General features: G+C 42.0%; 1 protein-coding gene across 3 annotated transcripts in view; it reads left to right on the forward strand.

Moving 5' to 3' along the window:
* The window catches only part of CAPZB (capping actin protein of muscle Z-line subunit beta), a 130,888-nt gene that overhangs the window by 90,675 nt on the left and 16,882 nt on the right, over positions 1 to 23,331 (forward strand). For all 3 annotated transcript variants that reach the window (XM_006115053.5, XM_075906480.2, XM_075906481.2), the window contains exons 5-6: positions 14,212 to 14,353; positions 14,847 to 14,963. In XM_006115053.5, coding sequence (XP_006115115.1) covers positions 14,212 to 14,353; positions 14,847 to 14,963 — 259 coding nt within the window. The remainder of the gene's footprint in view (positions 1 to 14,211; positions 14,354 to 14,846; positions 14,964 to 23,331) is intronic.

Here is a 23,331-nt window from a genome sequence, read left to right on the forward strand (position 1 = left end):
TGTTGGAGGCATAATTAGTGTTTAGTTTTCACATCAATTTCAAGTACGAGTACCCTCAACTGTGCTTTGGGGGATGAGGCGGGGAGATACACTCACTGAAGCTCAGATTCCTCCAGCCTGTAATGTAATTTTCAGCTCTTGAAGTGATTAGGCAGCTGTGAGCTCTTTATGTAAGAGTTCTGTCTGTGTTTAGATGTAAACCTAGTTTGCTCAAACTAAAAACCCATGGAAAGCTTTGAAGTAACTTTATTACCAATAGCTCACTGTTCCTCATTAATGGTTACTAGCCCTTTGTGATGGCTTTCTCTTTAGGCATGATAGTTACCATGGCTTTCACAGTGAGGGCTCTGTAGATTGAATCCAGATGTGTTTGTTATGCATCCCAGCACTAAGGAAACCTGACTTTTTATCCCACTGCTGGCTGGGGCTTTGCACAATAGGGTGTGACATCAGGATTATGTCACCCATGAGTCTTGCCTCCGGGTCTGACTGATAAGTACAAGATGACATCCCATAAGACAGGCTTAAATCACCAAAATGCTCATCACTTTCATGTTCAGATACTTAGAGAATTGAAAACAGGATGGTTATGCCAGCAAATGCTTCAGATGTAAGAGTATGTAGTTAGGGCTGAATCACGTTCCCTTAACTTGCCTTTAGCTAGCTCAAAACCTAACAAGACACAGCTTTGCACAAGTCTGTGTAATTATGCAGGCTGGGATGAGTTTTTAGAAGGGGCGAGAGGAAAGCAAGATGAGCATATTGGAGAAACAAAATGTAGTAGCTCTTGACCTGATTCTCTCTTCTACAGTGCTTCATTTTTGGTGTGTCTTTATGTAGAATTCCTTCTAAAGCACTAGAAAGTGTTCTGATGCTCATCAGAGTTGTTCCTCTCCCCTCTAGGTTCCCTTGTTGCACTATCCTTAGTGTTGTAAAATCTGAACACAATAATTAGGAAAGTTCTATTAGGTCCTCCCAGCACAGTTCCTACTGTAGATTTCTGTCCCCCAATCAATGAAAGAAGTTGTGCTGCTTCCTTAGGAAACAGTTGCACAGTTTCCTATTTTGCTACCAGGAAATCTTTTGCGATATTCACACTTTTTTTTTCTGTTTCCAGTTCTTCCTGGCTATGCTCATGTACTGAAATCCTTTCTTTGGGCGGTATTTTAATCTTCAGTTATTTGTGAATTGTCTTATGCATGGGTGCTGACTCCATGGGTTCTCTCTGGCTGGAACATCCATGGGGGGGGGGGGGAATTAGTGGGTACTCAGCACTCACTGGCAGCCAAGCTTCACCCTCTACCCCATCCCCCAGTGCCTCCCATCTATTGGTGGCCCCACTGATCTCCTCCCAGTGCTTCCTGCCACTGTGAAATAGCTGCATTCAGAAGTTTTGGGAGGGAAAGGAAAGAGTGGAGACAGGTCACACTGCAAGGGGCAGAAAGAGGTAAAGTGGAGGTTTGAGGGTAGGGTGCAGTGTGGGGAGGGATCTGGGCCTGGGGTGTATGTGCCAGGTACCCTCCAACTAAAGCAAAAATTGGTGCCTATGGTCTTACACCCTGCTCCCTTCATCCCTCCCCTCCAGCAGCCACCCTTTTAATCAAGATTGAGTGTGTTTATCTTTTGAATTTTTTTTCTGCACAAATGAATGCTTCCAGTCCCTCATACTCTTCATGGAATCATAGGGTTGGAAGAGATCTCGGGAGGTCGAGTCCAACCCCCTGCCCAAAGCAGGACCATCCTCAACTAAATCATCCAGAGCTTTGTCAAGCTGGGACTTAAAAACCTCTAGGGATGGAGCGTCCACTAGCTCCCTAGGGAACCTATTCCAGTGCTTCACCACCCTCCAAGTAAAATAGTATTTCCTAATATCCAACCTAGACCTACTTCACTGCAACTTGAAACCATTGTTCCTCATTCTGTCATCACTCAGAAAAGCCTCTCTCCACCCTCTTTGGAACCCCCCTTCTGCTGCTATCAAGTCTCTCTTCGCTCTTCTCTTCTGTAGGCTAAATGAGCCCATATCCTTCAGCCTTTCCTCATAAGTCATATGCTCCAGCCCCCTCATCATTTTTGTTGCCCTCTACTAGGTTCTTTCCAATGCATCCACATCCTTTCTGTAATATTCGGGGGGGGGGGAGGGGGCACGACAGAATTGGACGCAATACGCCAGATGTAGCCTCACCAGTGCTGAATAAAGGGGAAAAATCACTTCTTTAGATCTGCTGGCAATGCTTCTACTAATGCTCCCTAATATGCCATTAGCCTTCTTGATTTGAAACTTCGAATGCCTACATTAGCCTCCCTAGTTTGAACTAGGGAGCTAGTGTAGACATACCTCATGACACTAGTGCTACTGAAGAACTCACCTCACCTCTGCATATGCCACTAGATACTTTCTGAGATCACTGTTCTCTTTACTGCATATACTTTTAGTCAATTCTTGAGCTAGATATTCTTGTGCAAACCAATCTGAAGTGATTTTTGAAGTAAGGATTTGTAGCACAATATCAACGGCTTCACTGAAATTCACCTAAAATAGCCCTTATGTTGCCTATTGAACATTACATTTTACCCTCTGTAGCTGGGATTTTAAAAAGAGCCTAAGGGAGTCAGGTGCCTGACCTCCATCAGAATTCCAGACTCACCCACGCTCTTCTGAAAACTCAAGCCTAGATATTGAGTGACTTTTATCCCTCAATGATGTGAGATCCCTGTTAAGTGAGCCACTTTACTGTGCTCATCCTCGTACATTTTTTTTTTAAAATGAAGCTGGCTGTTTGCTAACGCCAAAGCTCTTGACTTCCTCTTCAAGACTGTATTTGGCGAGACAGGTGAACAAGATAGTAAGACTGATTAAAGATAAACTTTCCAGCTCAGATAGCTTGTTTGTCTTGTTGCTGCACATCTGACCCTAGGTTAGAGAATATGCACGCTGTATGCTCAGAATAGAGCAATTTATTCTTAAGAGAACAAGAGGAGATTTTTCAAAGGCACAGATCTCAGGTTCCTTACTCTATTTGAAAGTCCACGTACACTGAGCAACAGGTCTATACGCAACAAAAAGGAACTAGATAAGAAACTGGCCCTTGGAATATCTGGCAGTGGGCCAAGAGCATCTGCTGACGATGGCATGAACCTAGAAAGTGTTGAAGGATATTTTCAGTTTAAGGTGAGTGCCATGTTGCCATCCACACCTTTGAAAGCTCTCCCATGGTGCCTTAAAGCAGGGCTACTCCACACGCGGCCCATTTGTTTGCGGCCCGTGGATGGGAGCCAAAACAAAGTAGTCAATGTAATGGTCTTCTGTTGATATGTGTTTTAGTAGTTAAATTCCTGGACTGTCATTGCTCATTAAAAGTGCTGTCATATGGGTAGAAATCGGGTAACTATTGCATTTTATCAGCAGAACTGACTTAAATGGGGCCTGTGTGTGGTGTAGTCTTGCCTTAATCTTTGTATTCATGCCCATCAGTGTGAATAGCTATTTGCATGTACATGCAACCACGCTTAAGTTGCAGCCCTCAGCATGTGCTCTGAGTATCATTGTGGCCCACAAGGCTTCCAAAGTTGAGTAGCTCTATCTTAAAGTATGTTGTGTGTTTAATAAAGTGGTATCAGACTGTAAAATAGGTCTTCCAAGTGTTCAGTTTTCAACCAGAAAGTCTGGTAAAAAAGGGGACCTAGAAGTGTCTTGTCCCATGTTCTGACCAGACACCAAAAGTTTGTTGTCATGGAGGTGGGAGAGGGGGAGAGGCAGCGCCAGGTAATCTAGGTCAGTCCATGTGCAGCCAGAGCTGCCTCCTATCTGCATCTCTTAGGTGGGCAGGCTTGGTGTCAGACTGCAGCTCTAGAGCTGAGGAATTGCGAGGGTGAGAAGAGTGAGCAATGGGGGAGGAACCTGGGGGAAAAAATGGGGGGGGGGGCAGCGCGTCTGGTTTTCAGCAATTAGAAAGCTGGCAACCTTACTTAAAAGGGTGAATAATAGCCCTTCTTGTAACCTTACTGGCTAGAGTAAACTTGATGTATGAATTAATATGCCATACAACATCTGTGCCAAGCATGATTTCAGTAAATTTAATGTCTCATGCACAAGAAATGGTTTATTTTAGGCCTCCCATCTTTTCTGCCAAATATATTTTAATATTCAGTTTTATGCTTCAAATAAAAATAACATGTTCCCAAGTGGTAAGTGCAAATACAGAGATTGTTTTGTGTAGATCAGTAAAAGTGAATGGCTGGTGAATTTAATGAGGCTCAACTTTAAGTTTATTGTAGCAGTAGGGTGACTTGTCCTTCACTTCCTAGATTCACACCCAAACAGCAGGTGAAGTAGACAGTGGCTTGCTAGTGTTCCAGCCTAGTTTGTAAGGGAATGAATAGATTAGAGAGCCTTCAAACTCCAATTCCTATCAATGTATTGTTGTCTTGTAACTCAGCGTATTTTATTGTAACAAAAGACAGGACAATGTAGCACTTTAAAGACTAACAAGATGATTTATTAGGGGATGAGCTTTCGTGGGCCAGACCCACTTCCTCAGATCAAATCGTGGAAGAAAATTGGCATGACCATATATACCAAAGGAATACAATCAAAAAATGTGAACACACATAAAAAGTACAAATCAAATTTCAGAACAGAGGCGGGATGGGAGGGGAGGTTAATGTCTATGAGCTAATGATATTAAAGGTGATAATTGGGGAAGCTATCTTTGTAATGGGTAAGATAATTAGCATCTTTGTTGAGACCCAGTCGTAAAGTGTCAAATTTAAGCATGAATGACAGTTGAGAGGTTTCTCTTTGAAGTCTTGTGTTAAAATGTCTTTGAAGCTGGATGTAGGTAGTCAAGTCTTTGAGACAATGCCCTTTCTGGTTGAAAAGGCAAGAAACTGTTTTTTGTTTGTGACACTGTCTGATATCTGTTTTATGTGCATTGATTCTTTGGCGAAGTGTCTGAGATATTTGTCCAATGTACATAGCACACAGACATGGTCAGCACATGATGGCATAAATTATATTTCTGGATGAGCAGGAATATGTGTTCTTGATCTTATAACTGAATTGGTTAGATCCATGATGTCAGCAGAGTTAATATGTGGACAAAGCTGGTAGCAGGGTTTGTTGCAAGGGAAAGTTCCAGAGTTGGTATTAGTGTGGTATGTCCTGTGGTTGTTGGTAAGAATCATCCTGAGGTTAGGTGGTTGTCTATAGGAGACTCATCCCCCCCCATATCATCCTGAGGTTTGGTGGTTGTCTCTAGGAATCTCTATAGGAGACTCAATCCCCCTCTGTTCTGAAATTTGATTTGTCCTTTTTATATGTGTTCACTTTTTTTTATTGTATCCCTTTGGTATATATGGTCATGCCAATTTTCTTCCACAATTTGATCTGAGGAAGTGGGTCTAGCCCACGAAAGCTCATCACCTAATAAACCATCTTGTTAGTCTTTAAAGTGCTACATAGTCCGTCTTTTTGTTTCAGCTAGACCAGACTAACACGGCTACATCTCTATTACTATTTTACTGTAGATTGTCACAAGATTGCTGTCTGAAGCTGTTTACCTTTCTATTGTATTTGTTAATTTCCTTGAAGGAAGACAGGAAGGCTATTTAACTGTATTTAGATTTTTGGGCTGCAACTCAGAGCTGTAACTAGACATTTCGGCGCCTGAGGTGAGCAAGCATATTTGTGCTCCCTCACATTTTTTCCATTATTTTTTTCATCCTCCAGCTTTGCACCCTGGACGGTTGCCCTGCTCGCCCCATCCTGGTTACAACCCTGCCTCCGTTAGGACCTTTCTGTAACTGTTTTTTGATGCTGAACAATTCCACTGTATGCCTCTCTGGTTTGACTTTTAAGAGCCTGACATAATTCTAAGTTTAATTTGGAGCAGTATATGTGAGCAATTGTAGTTTGCAAAATGTAAAACTTGTCTGCGACTTCATTAAATATGCAGTGGGCTCTCCACAGAATGGTTTGCTGTTGGCCAAACTGATAGATATAGATGAAAGGCTTGCTAGCAAGTCTGCCGCCTGTGGTTTAATGAGCCTGTTCTATAACAGGAGATGGACCATGGTGTTACAAGGTGACTCAGTCTTTGGTGTTTGGAAGCTAATGGTAATTTGCTGGCAACTTCTCAGAGGTTTTGGTCATGAAATATCAAGCACTAAGTACAGTTGACTGGTTGGGAATGTCATTTTTGACAGTGGTAATGTACTGAAAGCCTCAAAATCCACACTTCTGGACAGCTTCTGATTTTGAGCTGTGCCATTGTTTTGAATACTGTTCTCTTAACATGCAGCATTATTATTCTTGATAGCTCTCTTGGAGTTTGTCATCCAGTCGCAGTCCAGATGTGCACTTAAGTATAACTGACATTGAAGTTACACATTCCTAACTTTATTGATATGATTGCTCATAGGACTACTGCACCTGTGTGTGCTGGAAAGAAATTTCTGTAAAATACCTGTACAGAATCCACAGGCATATTTTGAGATGTTCATTAAACTGTGTTCTTAAACAGCATGACTGAGGACACAAACATCTTACTTTTTCATGTATTCAAGGAACACCCTTAAATAATTTCATATGGCCATGTTCCTGATTGTGTGGGAGATGAGGGAAAAGAAATAAAAGAGCTTTGACTAGTTTATAACAGAGCTGGTAAAACACCCTTTTTTTGCTCCTTTTTCCCCATATCAAATTGTCCTGTGCATTTTCATGACTATTTTGTTGAACAATATTCTGTATTTTTGTGCTGTAGGTTGACAGTGAAATTACCGGATGACAACTTGGACCCTGTCAGTAGCTCATGCATGGGAAAATATTTAAATGGCTTGACAACACCTCTTTTTCCTTGCTGAAATTGGTCATTCTCTTTATACTTAGCAAAAAATGCAAGTAAACGGTTGGTTTTGGGTGTGGGAGGTACACAATGAAAATTGTGCTCTCATCTGTCCTAAACAAGTTTAAATGGCTGCCTTCAAATAGACTCCTCCTTTGACCTCCCTGTTGTATTCAATCACCCTTTAAAACTGCCAGAAAACATTAGCCTTTTTGGTCATGAACTGAATGCTTAACAGATTGTTTGGTTCTGAGTAGGGATGTCAGTGGTTAACCAATTAACTGGAAAGCATCACCCTCTTTGGGTGATAGTTATCAGTAACCCGGTGGCCTGGGCTGAGCTGGAGCAATCCCTGACCCAATCTTTTTATCTAGAAAAAATCTACGTGAACAGTCTCACTTTACTAAATCCAGTGTAAAGCACTTAACATTTTTAAATGATTTTCATAAACAAATGGTATTGGTAATTGGAGTCAGGTTTTTTGGCTTAATGTTGTACTGCAAGAGTCATGAGCCAGATACAAAAACCCACCCGCTGTCTTTGGCACTAGATTACCCACTGGAAAATGCCCAGATGTTTTTATGGATGTGACTTCGTTCTAGTGAAATTGAGAGCCATAGCTTGTTTTCATTGCAGTGCGATGGAAACTCACTTTCATGGTGTCTAGTCCAAAATTTGCACCAAGTATTGTGTAAAGCATGCCATTGGAAAGCTAATAGCATCATTAATAATCTGGTCTTTAATGGTAAAATAAAGTGATCAATCTGTTGTCTTTTTTTTTTTCTTTTGGTTTGGTGTGTTACTGGGGAGAAAGGAAACTTCCTCTCCGACCTAGCTCTCTTAAGTTATAACTTTGTTCTGGCTAAGCTTTAACTCTCTTGGGTTCCTTAAACAAGTTTCCATCCTATGTGTCCACCCACCTAAACTTCAAACACTTCATAAAGCTTTGGATCTCTCTTAACTTAAATATTTTTTTATTCTCACATTCATAAAGTAGGTCATTTTTTTTTTAGTGTGACATTTTTTGTGTAAAAGGACTTTTTTCCAAAGAATTCTGTGGTTGAAGAGTAATGGACATAAAATCTGTGATCTGACCATGACATTCAAACTATAAGGGACTTCCAGTGAAAAATGGAATGCTACTCTGAACTTTATATGGAGAGAGTTATTGATATATTGGATCTAATGCCTTTTCAGTAACTCTAGGGATCGGCCTCTTGTGCACCGTAAATATATTTCCTGAAGTATAACTTTAAGTCACTGAAACAGTTTCAACAGTTTTTATTGAAGTTTGGTTACCCCTAGAAGCCTCCATAATATAGGAGTGTGTCAACCAGCACAACAAACATGCTGGTTTTTTTTCTTTAAGTATTTTCTTACTAAAAAATCTTGCCACTTCCCGCATGTGGAGAATATCTGGAGATATTCAGTCCTGGACTATTAAGTGCTGTGCGCTCCTGTCCCTAGGCCCTGATTTGCCTGGGGGCAGGGGATTGGTAGGGCTTCTGTGGGCCGGATTAACCTGCTTGGCGGAGGCCCTTTTGCCCACGTCTGGGCTAGAGGGAGAGTGTATGAGTGAAAGAGACGAGAGACTGTGTGAGAGGCAGACTTTGTGTTGCAGATTGTGTACGAGTGTGGCACAGTGTGTGTCTGTGCAGGCTTCAAAAGCTGGCCTGCTCTGTTGTCTCACCTCCCCTGCTCTGCAGAGATGGACCATGTTGTGGGGTAGGGGTGGGGGGGGAGAATGAGTGAGTGTGTGAGAGAAAGTTGGCAGCTGGAAAAATCTTAGAACCAATGCACTACCTCTTGAGTCAGGCACTCATCTCAGTCACTTATCATCCTTACTTTAGACAGGAACAGCTCCATTGTGTGTCCCTCTTCTCAGCCCCTGCTCTGCAGAGATGGGGTACAGGGTCAGGGGGACACCCTGACTTCAGCATTCTTCTCCCCACTCTGGCCCCACTCTGCACAGCTAGCAGGAGGGTCCTGGGAGCAGCTCAGCTGCACGATGGAGCAAAGTGTGGGGTAGGGTTGCCAGGTGTCCGGTATTGACCCAGACAGTCCGGTATTTTTGCCTCCTGTCCAGTAAAAAAATTCAGAAAATATGGGACACCTAAAATGTCCGGTATTTTCTGATTTTTTTTTTTTTCCCCTCCCTGCCAGGAGGCAAAAATACTGGACACCTGGCAACCCTACGAACATACTTAGCAACTGTCCCTGTTGTCCCCCCCCACACACACACTTACAGGGGCTTGTCTTGTGGCTGGTTCTGCAGGGGCTTGTCTTGTGGCTGGAACAGAAAAACAAGATGGCTGCCAGCAAAAAAAAGACTCTTTTTAAAAAAATTTTTACTTAACTGCTGTCGGGGTTGCTCAACAATTTTGGTCTCCCCCTTTTTGTTACCTCGACAGAATTTTTTTCCTGGTATGTGGTGTGGTTTTTTGTGTTTGGTTTTTTTGGGTTTTTTTGCGGGGTTGGGGAGAATGTTCAGTATTTTTTGTTAAACCATCTGGCAACCCTAGTGGGGGGAGGGGCATTTGAACACAGGGAGCTGGCTGTAAAGTATAAAAGCTCTTCTAATAAGCTGTGCAGGGCAGATAGAAATGCTGGATGGGCTGGATGTGGTCCATGAGCCATATTTTGCCCACCCCTGAACTAGATGCTTCTGAGGAAGTTGTACAGTCATCTGCCCCACATTGCAGTTATAGGTACAAATACCTAGAAAACTCAGAGGGGCATACATCAAGACTCTCCCTTCATGTAGACTGTCACCTTGAAGAAGACTTTAGCGGTTCTAAAAGCCTCTTCATAAATTGCAGTTTTTTCACAATGTTTAGTTCCCTTGATCTGTCCCTGTTTTCCTTTTCAGGTATGCATGTCTGTTCTTCATTACAGAAGGCGTCACCTTATGCAATACAGCAGAATTTTTCTATTCAGTTACCCACAATTCTGCTTAGTGTTTTTCTTTCTTTCTTTTTTTTTTTAAAGTACTTCTGTCTTATCTGTGGCTGACAGGCTTTCTTTGGTATACTTCAGTCGTTGTGCAGCAAATCCATGCTTACAGTTCCTGTCTGTCCAGTTTTCTGTTGTATAGTAGCAAATTAACCTGTAGCATCATCATTATTTTTCCTGGAGAAAGGAAGCTTAAGGCAGTGTTCTCTAAGCGTTTATGCTTGCCAGATGGTTTCAAGAAAAATACCAGACACACTTGACATTACATCACAATCTACATTACATCTTATTTAGAAAATACCAGACATTTATATGTTCTCAATTTGTTTCCCGAACAGAAAGCTCAAATACTGGACTGCCCAGTTCAAAACCAGACACCTGGCTACCCTATAAGCATTATGTTTTGGGTGTGTGTATTTCTCAGATGTGTCCCACGTCAGCATGGATTATAAAAACTCTGATTAGGGAGGTATAGAACCTGAAACCTAAATTGTAGTTTTCCTATGGTTGTGGCTGAAATTTAGTGCTTCTGATTGGTGATATACACCTTCTTTTCAGGAAAACCAGCGAATAATTAAATATTGATGAAGCATACAGCTAACATTTATTCCACTGTACCTTGAACATGACTGTATTCAATTCCTTGTATTGTCATTCAGGTCTCAAGATACTTAAGCTGGCTGTGGCAAAGTAACTTTATTGAAATAGCATGTTAGTATTTAAAACAATATTAATACTATATTTGATTCATTAAATATACAAAGACAAGTTAAAGTGTTTCCATGTGTGTGCTGTTAGTTCTGGCGGGAGGTTTGTCAGATAGTTTTATGTGGTTTCAAACAACATTTTAGCACATTCTTAAAATACCCACAAAAGCCTTTATGTAAAATCTCATAAATGTGAAACACATAAAAATCATTTTTTCCTGTTTCATGTCATTAGGATCAAAGTACAGTAGGTAAGAATACATTTCCCCAAAACCCTTGTTGTAGTCTCTCTCTTAATTAATGTTTCAGGCTCATAGCAAGCTCATAAAATGTGTAATGGGGAAATTGTCTGTATACCCTTTAATAATCTCACTTGATTGCTAGTTCACCCACCATGATGTTAGCACACTTGCTATGGAGGCAGATGTAGCTTTTCCATTCTTTGCCTTTCAGCTCTTCTCATTCTGTTCCAAGAAAGCATTGGCCAGGATAGAACTTGTATTTTCTGAGGAGCTACAAGACACATTATTAGTGCAGAAATTAAACACCATTTTCAAATGCTTCAGGAGGGTTTGAGGGGTTTATTCTAATCGAACAGAGTTGTGACTTCAGTGTGTCTGCTCAGTTGAAGGGTTTCTGTTTTTAATAGGGGTAATGTCTCTGGATAAAGTACTTCATAGGACAGTACTGTGTTCACTATATGCCAAAACTGTGCTTGCTAGCTGATCCATAGTGATGGTCCCTCACTGGAAAGTAACTGCAGTAGTATTGAATTAACTAGGAGAAAAGTATAACAGTCTTCACCATTCTTTAGTTTGATGGCACGTATATGCGGTAAGGAAGGATCTGAGTGGTACTGGGGTCAGTAGCTATATGAGCACTTGTCTACTGTTTTTTTCAGCTTCCTGTGTTTGCACCAGTCTGAGTGAACAGCAAGCAATACATTAGAACCACGCTATTATGAACAGTCTGCTGGATTGTTTACACATTAGGTCCAGTCATGACTAATAGCTAGCAGTGTGAGAGACAAGTTAAACAGTAAAGCAGAAACAAAAGCCAAATTAAAATAGTTATTCAGTGGTGTGACAAATCTTGAGCCTTACAATGTGAGTGTTGAACTCTTATAGCTGTGAGAGTCATGGAAACACTTATAAGTACAAAGTTAAGAGAAACAGGGAATTAATTATTTGCTGTAGCTGTTTAAATTACTGAAATCTGTCGTCTTCATGCTCTGGGAGAATATTCATGCTGTACATCTCTTGCTTAAGGAGAACTTGCGATTCACTGCAGATGCTTGCTAAGTGGGGAAGAAGGAACTATGTAACAATTATTTATTATGCTAAAATGCTAGGATTACTGTTGCAGTCTGCTAAAAGCAAAAAGTTAATCATATGCTCCCTAATCCCTACTATATCTGTTTACTTTACGGTGGATGTTTCATCTACCACATGTCTAATGTGGTATTAAAGGTGCAAAGCAATTAAATCAGCAAAAGAGCAGGTGTGGGATTTTACAGAGTTCATAGTTTTTTCACAGTTTTGCAAGAATGTACTTTTGGCCACTAAAGAAATGAGATTCAGTGTTTTAGGTTTATTCCCTGGCTTATATTAGCTTCCAAGCAGGTTAACAGGTGAATGAATATTTAAACCTAGCCAGTGGCCCTCTGTACCTTCTCGGACAAGGTGGAGATGCTTGCCTGGGAGGGGTATACGTAACACTATGTTATATACCTACTACTGGAACAGTTAGCATCAGATGGTCATGTAAGGAATCTTGGCTTTCTGAAAAGGCCTGTGATATATTAGCAAAAAAGGCAGAAGCGCCAAGTGAGGGGATGTTGAAGTACATAAACAGCAGAAAGGCATTTTCTGGACCTTAACAAATGTGACAATGGCATCTACAGCAGTTCTTTGGGAGATGATGCCCAGGACAGCTTGAAGTTTGACATTCTGCATGAGCCAATAGTCATCACACGCCTGACTAGCAGCTATTAACCACCTTTTAATGTTCCTATCATAAACTCAGATGTCTTTCCCTGTTCATTGATGGACAAGGTCCTGGACAGAAGGAAAGCAAACACGTTGATGACAGACCAGAGCTACGAGACCTGGCTAACCACATGGCTGCAGATCCAGGGACAAACACTGATCATTACTCAAAATCCAAAAAGCCATCCAAAAGTTAGGAAATGGGCATATTGCAGGACCTGAAGGTATTTCGCCTGAACTGTTTCAAGATGACTTGGAACCCCACTGATCATTGGCCTGCATCAGGCGAAGTACCAGCCTTCTGCATGAAATCCATGTCTTGCTTAGGGAACCAAAATGCGTTTGTTCTGAGACAAAATTCAGAGTCTGAGTCGGTGTGGGAGTACGGGTCAGAAACGTGCTGTCAGCCCAGTTTTCCTAACATAAACTGGTTTGACTTTGTGTAAAATGTCGTTATCTCCTAGAGATCTGGCTTTCAATAATGATGTTCAGAAGTGTCAGTTCATTCTTTTCAGCCATGTTGCTAGGATGGACAAAAACATTCCAATGCATCAGACACTCTTACTGCCTTACTCGCATTGGAGAGGGTCCAGCGGAGGGCAACCAAAATGATGAGGGGGCTGGAGCATATGACTTATGAAGAGAGGCTGAGGGACTTGGGTCTGTTTAGTCTGCAGAAGCGAAGAGTGAGGGGGGATTTGATAGCAGCCTTCTACTTCCTGAAGGGAGATTCCAAAGAGGATGGAGAGAGGCTGTTCTCAGTAGTGACAGATGACAGAACAAGGAGCAATGGTCTCAAGTTGTGGTGGGAGAGGTCCAGGTTGGATATTAGGAAAAACTATTTCACTAGGAAGGTGGTGAAGCACTGGAATTGGTTACCTAGGGAAGTAGTGGAGTCTCCATCCCTAGAGGTGTTTAAGTCTCAGCTTGACAAAGCCCCGGCTGGGTTGATTTAGTTGGGATTGGTCCTGCCCAGAGCAGGGGGCTGGACTTGATGACCTTCTGAGGTCTCTTCCAGGTCTATGGTTCTATGATTCTATGGATACCTGGTATAGCCTGCAACACCCCAGAAGTTTATGTATTCAGAGGATTCAGCCATATGTAGAAACTTCACCACAGCATATCTGTTGTGGCACTATCAATGGCAATCATTCTGGCTGGCCCAGTGGTCCTGTGTAGACTATTTTTGACTGGCCCATGGTTTCTAAAAATTTTGGTTTCAGTCTCACTCTGACAGCAGTGAATGAAAATGTCACACAGACTTCAGACTGTTGCATAAAGCTACCTATTTGTTCCCTTTTGTCTTAATTAGCAGACTTTGCTATAAAAATTTCCAGACTCTCTTGGTAGTGAGAAGGAAAAACTATATTATAAAATCCAGCCCTTACTTTCAGCCTGGTTTGTAACTTGCTCTGTAACAGCTGTTGCAGTTAATTGGAATCGGAGGGGTTGTTGCTCAAGTTGGAGAGACGTCTGTAAATACCTCTTTCTCACTAACCAATGTAAGGTTTTTATTCTCACAGGAAAAGTACAATCATGTTTATTAAAACAAGTAATGTAAAATTATGCAAATTAAGTTTATAAGTATCTAGTAGGCTCTCAACAGCAGTCTCAATTTTTTTCCCCTGGAATTTGGGGTCTTTTGCTTATCTGGGATCCTAATTCTGGAGCTCATTCTGGCTTCCTGATCGCTTATGCACATTGACTCTCTTCCTGCAGGTATTTTGAAGGTGGAGTCTCCTCTGTCTACCTCTGGGATTTGGATCATGGCTTCGCTGGTGTGATCCTAATTAAAAAAGCTGGAGATGGCTCAAAGAAGATTAAGGGATGCTGGGATTCCATTCACGTGGTGGAAGTTCAGGTACATCCTGTGGGGCAGCTAATATTCCTAAATGAAAACAAAAGCCAGCTAATTCCAGACAATTAAGGCATACAGGTGCTCAGCTGAACAATGCAAATTGTGTAGGAACTGTGCAAACCTTTCCTGCATTAATTTTTGAAAATCCTTTAAGCAGTTTGGATGAAGATCAGTCAGGGTTGTAATCAGAGATCCCAGAAGGATTGAAATTGTGTTCTCTTCTATGTGACTATGAACATTTTTAATTTAAAGATCTGCAGATAAAATCACCAATAAAGTAATAAAAATGGGGCATTAGAAAGTTAAATTGCTTGAATTATATTTGCCTGTAGAAAATGTATGTGTGAGTGAGACTGTATATATTTTATAATATAAAACATGGGCTTCAGTATGGCCATTTCAGTTTTTGGGCTGCTGAGGTGACGTACATGTGCTTTGCCAACTTTTACGTTTTATGTTTTAACTTTTCTCGATCATCTTTCCCTCCTCTTACCAGGAAAAGTCCAGCGGTCGCACTGCCCATTACAAGTTGACCTCTACAGTGATGTTATGGCTGCAAACTAACAAAACTGGCTCTGGTACCATGAACCTTGGAGGGAGCCTTACCAGACAGGTACTACTATACACTAGCATTGGAGGCTATATCTACATAGGGATAAAAGGCCCACAGCATAGCTAGAGCTGACTCTGGCTCATGAGGCTTCGATTAAGGGGCTAACTATTGCTGTGTTTAGATGGTCAAGCTCAATTTGGATCCTGAGCTGTGGGACCTTCCACCCTCACATGGTTCCATGCCCACATTTTTTTATATATATATATCAGTGTTTCTGAAACTTTTTAAGACCAAGTAACACCAAACAATAATTTTTATGGGGAACACCAAGGCTTGCCCCTTTAAAGGCGGCCATTCCCAAGGGAAAAGTTATTGACCCTCTCCTCCTCCCCCCCCCAAAAAGAATCCCCCAGGGAAAAGTTGTTGAGCAAAACAAACGAACGAAAAAGGACGGGGAAAAGAAGTTAAGCAAAAAAACCTGAACAGTTTGTCCTTTTTATCAGGAGAGCAGGTATTGCCCTTTTAAGAGTGGACATTTTGAACTCTGTTCAGGCATTGCCCTTTTAAGGGTGGCCATTTTGAACTCTGTTCTCCGCGGCACACCGGTGTGCTGCGGAACACCCTTTAAAAAACGCTGGTGAATACAGTGATTTTAATTCAGCCCTGGAGTCTATGCCCCATGAGCACAGTCAACTGATCTGGGCCAGCTACAGATGTTTTATCCCTCTGTAGACCTATTCAGTGTCTTACAAACACAAGGCATGTCCTTCATCGTTTGTATTACAGTAGCACCCAAAAGGCTCAAGCAGGGTGAGGGGCCGTATTGTGCTAAGTGATGTATATGTACTGGGATTTTCCTGCTGCAATCATTAAGACAAGTAACACTTCAGTGACTAGCCTGTTACCATAAGAAGTTTCTCATGGCAGTGTTAACAAATATCGTAAATTCAGTAGGAATGTAGGTACCAGTGTCAGTCTTATTGGTGTGTTTGGGGTGGCGTTGTTGAATTTTCATAGCTTTCACTTGCATGCTTTCCTGTTGAATATCCTTTAGGTTAGATCTTGCATAGCTACAGATGGACTTGTCTGGTTTGCTTCTGCCTACTCTTACAAGATCAGATGGCATTATAAAAATGTGTCTATCTAGAGCCAACCTAGCCTGTGAGATTAATTCTGAGATTAATTGTTGCATTTTCCCTAAGACTGCAGGCCCGTGGTGGACAAGAAGTGGCTTGTGGGCTGGATGCAGCCCACCAAGCCCCTGGATCTGGCTCGCAGCTGCCTCACCGGCACCCTTTCTATTAGAGCAGCTACACCCACTTTAAACAACAGGTTGTTGATTACTCTGAGCACTAAGGAGAAAGCTTCACATGGTGTCCCCACCCCTAGCAAAATCTCCAAGCTCCCATTGGTCAGTTTCCGGCCAATAGGAGATGAGAAATGTTGCTGAAAGCAGGGGCCGTGAATGAAGCCTCTTCACTCCCTCACTGCCCCTTCCCCCCCTCCCCGCTTTCCCTCTTTGTGTTGGAGTGGAGCTGCATGGAGCAGCCCACCCAGCACATAGGTAGGATTCCTGCAGAGTTGCTGTTTGGGACACACCTAGGTAAGTGCCTCTGAGCCAGAGCCTGCATCTGCCCCCCAACTACCTACTCCAGGCCACCACCTAAACCCTTTGCACCCCCTTCCCCACCTCCTCCAGGTCACAATCCCTCCCTGACCCTGCATTCCCTTCTGCACCCTTCCCGCAGGCCAGAATCTTCTTCTGTACCCATAACCCTTCCTGGACCTGGCATCCCAAGTCCCTGACTCAGATCATAACCCAGTCTCCCTTATACACTCCACCCCATGGCCTTAACCCCACATCCCCTCCACAGCAAATTGCATTGCCTTTTCAGGAAAAGGTCAGTCTTTTGTGAGTAGGATGCCTAGTTTGTCTAAATAGTCGTAAGTGTTGCTGCTGAAGGCACTTTTTATTGAGTAGTAGTGGTTATCTGAAATACTGGTGGCCAGTAATTTAGCTCCACAATGAGAATCTCTAAAACGCACATTGACTGCAATAAGGCAGACCGTGCATACTCTAAAATGAATAGAACAGTTCATATTGCTACAAGTGTCCATGACAGGTGTGAATGGGGAAAGAGGTAATATAACCAGAGAGCAGAACTGAAGCACTGTGCTGCTATTGGAAACACCAAAAACTTGTCATGGACCTACATGATTTTTCTTTTGTTGACGTTTTAGAGAAACTAATGGAAAAGTAAAAATGTGCATCTGGAGACAGTTGTGCATTACGTTGTTTGAAAATGTTTATAGTAATAATACCTGGGTTATGGTGACCTGGACAAATAACTACCGCTAGGCCTTCCTAACACATTCAGTCTTAGCTGTGAAATGGAGACCAGGAATTTGACTCTGGCTATGGCCTTGAACTGCATGACAGCTTGTGCCAAGGAAAACAATAACCTGTTGAGAGTGCTTGTCCTCAGTACACCTTGGCCTGCTCTACTAGGCTTTGTTTAGTTTGACTTTCCCTCTGAGCTTTAATGAGGAAATTCATGCTTCTGTCGTCATTTTGACAGCAGATCATGTAATTCATATGTGATGCATTAAAGCAGAGGCCTGCTTCCAATGTAAGTAACTATAAAAAAGCCACTAGGGAAATGATGCACCACGTCTGCACAAACAATGGAAAACTCTGAAACTCAACTTAGCTTCAAGCCTGAGATTTTCTGCACTAATGCCATAGTAGCTTTATTTATGGAAAATAGCTTTGTCAGAATCCAGTGCAAATGGATAATCAACAAATCTCCAGACTCCTCTGAAAAGCTAGCATGCTGTGTGTGCAGGCAGAGATCGTTGTATGTCTGTCTAAGGCACAGTGCTTAGGCGTTTAGCTGACAACTCCTCAAAGCAAGAGTACTTTTCTCTTCATGCTTTAAAGCTGTTGTGTCCAACACGCTAGCCACGAGCCACATGTGGCTACTTGGCCAATGGAGTGTGGCTAGTTCTAGTTTGCTGTAGCAGTAGCCGCTGTAGTGGCTACTGCTTCAGAACTAGTTGGACACCACAGCTTAAAAGCCTGTGTGTCCCATCACCTAAGGTGTATCTTATTCTTAGGAAAAGAACTATATATTTTCCTAGGTAGGCGTTTTATGCAGTCTACCCAAGAATTGAAGTAAAATCATGTTTTTAAATCAATGTGGTGCTTAATTTTATTTTTTTCACAGACATTTTTCGAAACCCTGTATTTTTAGGATCACCAGTGTAGTTTTGAAATAACTTTGGGGCTATTTAAACGTAGAATAACACTATCCCTGTAGTTCATTGCAACCTTTTAAGAGTTCACAAGTTCCAAAATACTCTGTCTTGTGATTTGATGGCAGAGTTGTTTTTGATGCCTCAAAAGGGAATTCTGTGGGGAGCCATAATTTGGTCTCCTTGTCATAAATTGTGCGCTTTCCGCCAACGACTAACTTGGTGGAAGAAGCAGATGCAGAGGAACAGCTAATGGAATGCCTCCTGATTTACCCACTCTGGCAACTACAAAAATCTGGGCAAGTCTCACATTTAAAGGTTATGGTGCTGTGCTAAGGGAACCATGTGTAGCTTAGAATGGAAACACTTGCTCCTCATTAATTCCCACTCCTGTTGATGATGTTACTTTTGATGAGGCCAATCCAGCATCACTATTAAGTGCCTGGACAGTTGGGTCAGGAAGTGTTCTTTCTCAATCCTCACATGGTACCCCTCTTCTGCAGTCTTTTCCTGTTGGTAGAGTATTGTCTCCGGGCACAAGTACCATATATGTCATACTCTGGACCTCTTCCTTGTTTGCCTGTTCTTTCGCTGCCTTCATCTGGATTCTTTGTGTTTCTTTAGACAAGTGGGTCCCTGTTTCATCTGTGGAATTCTGTTATCCAAACTGTTTATCTAATTGAACGGTCACAGGTTATTCCTGAAAAATGCTTATTCCAGTTTGAGAATAACTTTATTTTCCAAGTTCTTTCATTATGAGTGATTTTCCCCAAGTAGTTTCCTGGGTATTTTAAGTGTTGCATTAGGGCAGGGGTAGGGAACCTTTTTTGGGTTGGGGACCACTGATCCACAGAAAAATCCGTTTGGGGCTGCACACAAGAGAGAACCAAAAAGCAAAACAAACCTTCACTGATGTGGCCTCCCACTGAGGAGAGAGACTCCCATTTCCCTTGCACACCAGAGCCTAGGGAGCCCCAGGTTTGTAGACTGTGTGCCCCCAGCCCTGTAGTGGTGTAGCCGGGGGGGGGGAGGCGGGAAGGGTCTGGAGTGACAGCACAGGCTCCCCAATGCTGGGGGGGAGCCTCAGGGGCCAGATCCAGGCAAGCTGAGGGCCACAGGTACCCCATCCCTGGTTTAGGGCAATTGGAATGTTATACTCTGTCAGAATTGTATTGGCAACAAATAGATAATATGTGTGAATTTAATGGCACTGTAACTTCTCTGTGAAATATTTACATGATTCAGTGAGTGGCATACCTCTTTTCCATTTAAATAAGAATCCTTGACCAACTCTAAAGGTTTTGCTATTTAAATACACATTGCAATACTATACCTTTCCAGATGACATCATAAATGCACTTTTTCATTTACAAACGGTTTAATCTTTATATTTGGAGTTGGTGATTTAAGATGAGTTTTTATAAATAAAATTTTCAGGGGAAAGTGTTTCTTCTTGTGATCAGAAACAGGAAAACTTTCATGTTTTTCTTAATGTTTATTTGATATTCCTTTTTTTGTTTGAGTATTTTAGTTCAAACTTTTGTTTTGAAATTTAAATTTAAGAAAATTGAAACGGAAACAATGCTTTGATTGACCTGATCAGAAACTTGTTTTGGTTTTTCCATTTTGTGACATTTTTTGAGATTTTACTTTTTTTTCCTGATTCAAGACAAGAAAAATTGCTGAATTCCCCAAAGTTCCAATAAATATCCTGCCTAGCTCTATACTGTTCAGTGATCCACTGATGATAACTTGGAGGTAGAAGGTTTGGAGGAAATTCAAGTATAGGTGACTTCTTATTAGATGCTTCATGAAGAAATCTATGTGGAACAGACGTGCTACCTAGGTACAGTGTTATATAAGGGTTTATGATAGTTACATGCCTAGAAAACTATGTTATATAAAAATTCATTTTATAGATTGAAGACTAAATCTGAAAAATAGGGTTAAAATTCCAGACATGACAAAACTGTATATGTTGCAGAGGGTGTGGGTTCTGGGAGGGTGCTTAGAACATGGGGTTGGGGCATAGGAGGGGGTTTGGCTAGGCAGCTCTGAGTGCTGACTGCAGGGGTGGGGACCTGCTGGCAGAGACAGTGTGCAGAGCTGCCTGGAACAGCTAGCATGGGGAACTGCTTGCAGGGAGTTGCCCAAGGTGAGCACCACCCTAGATCCAGCACCCCCCACACCACCATCCTGACCCACGCACACACCCACCCCACTCAAACTCCCTCCCATAAGTACGCACTATACAAAAGAAATGCATGCAACAAGAAAATGGGTCACTAAAGGAAAACTTAATTATGTCAAATGCGCTATGTAAATGCACATTATATAAGGGATCACTCCTTCTGCTTATGCAGTGAAATTATAGACACCCTCTGATTCGTTGCAGAACTAGGCTTCTATTGGTCTGAAAGGAGAAAAGATAGACTTTTATCACCAGAATCCTCCCACAAAAGGCATGAAGTGTCAGTATGAAATCTTTATTTTTGCAGTTGCCTAAACAAGGATGCAGTCCTAAGCACTTCATGTTCTGGAGACAAGCTTGGACTCAGTTCAAGAGAACTGCAAATTGAGGCAGTGCAGGCCAGATGGAGGAAGTAACTCCCAGCTTCACATCCGACATTGGCAGGCTTCAGTAAATATGAGGGCTGAGGTTGCAACTCGGAAAAGGACAGAGTGAATCGGTCACTTATGTGTAGTCTGCATTGACTGGGAAGAACAGAAGGAAATAGTGCATGGTTGAAAGTGAAACAGGCCACCTTTAATTTACAGGGAACAGGACAAATACCAGATCTATCTAGGTCAAATATTATTGCCTTGCGTGCTGTCCTCCCGTGGATACAAGTAAACCCCATTCATGTTCAAATCTGATGCAGAGCAGATGCTGGGTTTTTTTCCTAACACATTGGAAATGCTTGCGTAGCTAGGCAGGCAGTTATTTGGGAGGTAGGGGGAGATGGGACTGAGGTGTAGTTTTGGCAGTGTGCACTTTTATTCAAGTTAAAAGCAACTTGCTTAATTTTGCTCCCATTAATGCAAAGGGGTGTGATAGCCTTCAGGCTCCTTAGAGATAGCCAAAATGTTGGTGAAGCTTTGGTGCTCCCAATTTAGAGGTAAGATGAACAGGTGTCTTCTGAGATGCTTTTATGCACAAAAAACGTTTGTGTAGCTTTTGTTAAGTGAGGTTGAACATTGCAGGGAAGTGCTAATTTGTGGAGAAGAAAGCTGGCTCTCAAGCTATAGTTTATCTACGTCTGGAGGTGTGAGAAGGGGAGAATATAAATCTGTAGCCTGGAATTTCAGATTAAAGCACCGCAGGGGTGGTGATTTTTTTTTTTGTCAGATTTGAAATGCATAAATAGTGAAGGTGGAAACCTTGCACTGCAGAATGAAGGCTGGTCTGTTGCAAGCTGAGCTTTCCCTGTATTCAGGAGGAAGTGCCCTGTGATATATCGCTGTGCAGTAAAACACCAATACAGACATTCTGCCATTTATCATAATAGGAAAATCCTCCCAAGCTTGTGCTCTGCAATTAGGCAGGCCATATATTTTAGTCAAGTAGAGCGTTCGTGTAAAGGCCTATCCCACAGATTTCCAGATGTTGTAGAACTAAGTGAAAAGTGAGGGAATGTATTTCCACGAAGGAGGATCTTTTTAAGATGCAGTAGTCACAGGCATTGTGCGCCTCCTTAGCAGATGCCTGGTTACCTAAATGATCTGTGTCTGGGGCAGAGAGTTGAACCAGTAATTCTTTTGTTTCAATTTGGATTTCATTTGCATTCAGTGTTTTTGGGTTTTATTGACTTCAAGGCTCAAAACCAAAACACCAATTCAGTTACCGATTTTGAGCTGGTTTAAATCAAAATTCAGTCGTCTTTGAAGTAAATTAAGAGTTGCAACTTTTAATTTTTGGCCATATGTTTATTTTTTTTAACCTTTAACTTTGCATGAGTGTTCCAGTATTTTTCTGTTGTCAAACATAATATTTTCTATGAGGTATTTGAGCGAACTAAACATCTTCCAGTATTTGCTCTTTCATGTTGGACGTTTGCAGTGAAAGGATAAATTTGAGTTTGGGGAATGAGTCCTGCTTTGTTAGATTTGCTGGAGGGAGAACCTTCCCTAGGGATGGAAGGGAGGAGGAGGCCTGTTCCAAGAGGGAGAAGGATTGGAGAGCCATTACCTTGGCCTTAGAAAAGTATTCTAGGACCAGAGAACATTCTACCTCTTCTCTCTGTAGGGGGGAACCTCAGAGACTTCTGCTATCTAGCAATAAAAGACCCACAGCACATTTCAGAACCCAGGTCAGCTGGCTCAGGCCCACAGGGTCTAAAAATAGCATTGTAGATACAAGCTCAACTGGAGATTACAGCCTCATCAGGTTTCAAAGCCCAGGCTCCAACCTGGATCCAAATGTCTACACTGTTATTTTTAGCCTTGCAGACTGAGCCAGCTGATTTGGGTTCTGGGACTCCCTGTGGGTTTTCCAATACTGTGGGGATGTACTCTCATAGGTGGTTCATATGTTCTCTGCTGCCTTGTGCTGGCAGATCCTGAGCTTCCCCTCTCCCTCCCAACTCATGGGCTTGGCCTCCTTTTCTTCTCATTTCTACCAGGAAGGCCTGTCTCTGTATAGTCTTGTGCATATTTTGTTATTTTATAATAAATATTTCAGTTCAGTTCCAGTTCAGGTTCTGTATACAGCATCAAATGTTTAGGTCAAGTTCAGATCCGGTTCAAGGAAAAATAGTAGTTTGCTCTGGGCTTGCCAAATGAATAATACTTTGGGGTTCAATAGAATGGATGAGGTTCACTAGTAATTGCACAGGGAATTCCTTCTGCTTCTGCATGTGAACTTTTCATACTTTCCAGTTGTCCTTCCCTATCCCTTTATGTGACTGGAAGAGCATGCATAGATCAGCAGGGCGCAGAACTAGTTTTCTTTCACAAGATGGGTAGCTTAAGGCTTTGAACATACTTACCACTTGGGGAAGAGGCTGAATGGTTGAATATAGGTGGGTTTGAAGGCCATGCACAAGCAGAAATCTTCAGTGGTGTTCTGCAAAACTGTAGCAATACTGGAATGTGAGTTAACACCCTCAATTGTATTTTGAGGGATCTGGTTTGAATTTACAAAGAAACTTGCTAGAAACTGCCAAGTTTGCCT

This window comes from Pelodiscus sinensis, chromosome 24 (genome assembly GCF_052426305.1).
Source record: "Pelodiscus sinensis isolate ZL-2025 chromosome 24, ASM5242630v1, whole genome shotgun sequence".
In the NCBI taxonomy this organism is placed as follows: Eukaryota; Metazoa; Chordata; order Testudines; family Trionychidae; genus Pelodiscus; species Pelodiscus sinensis.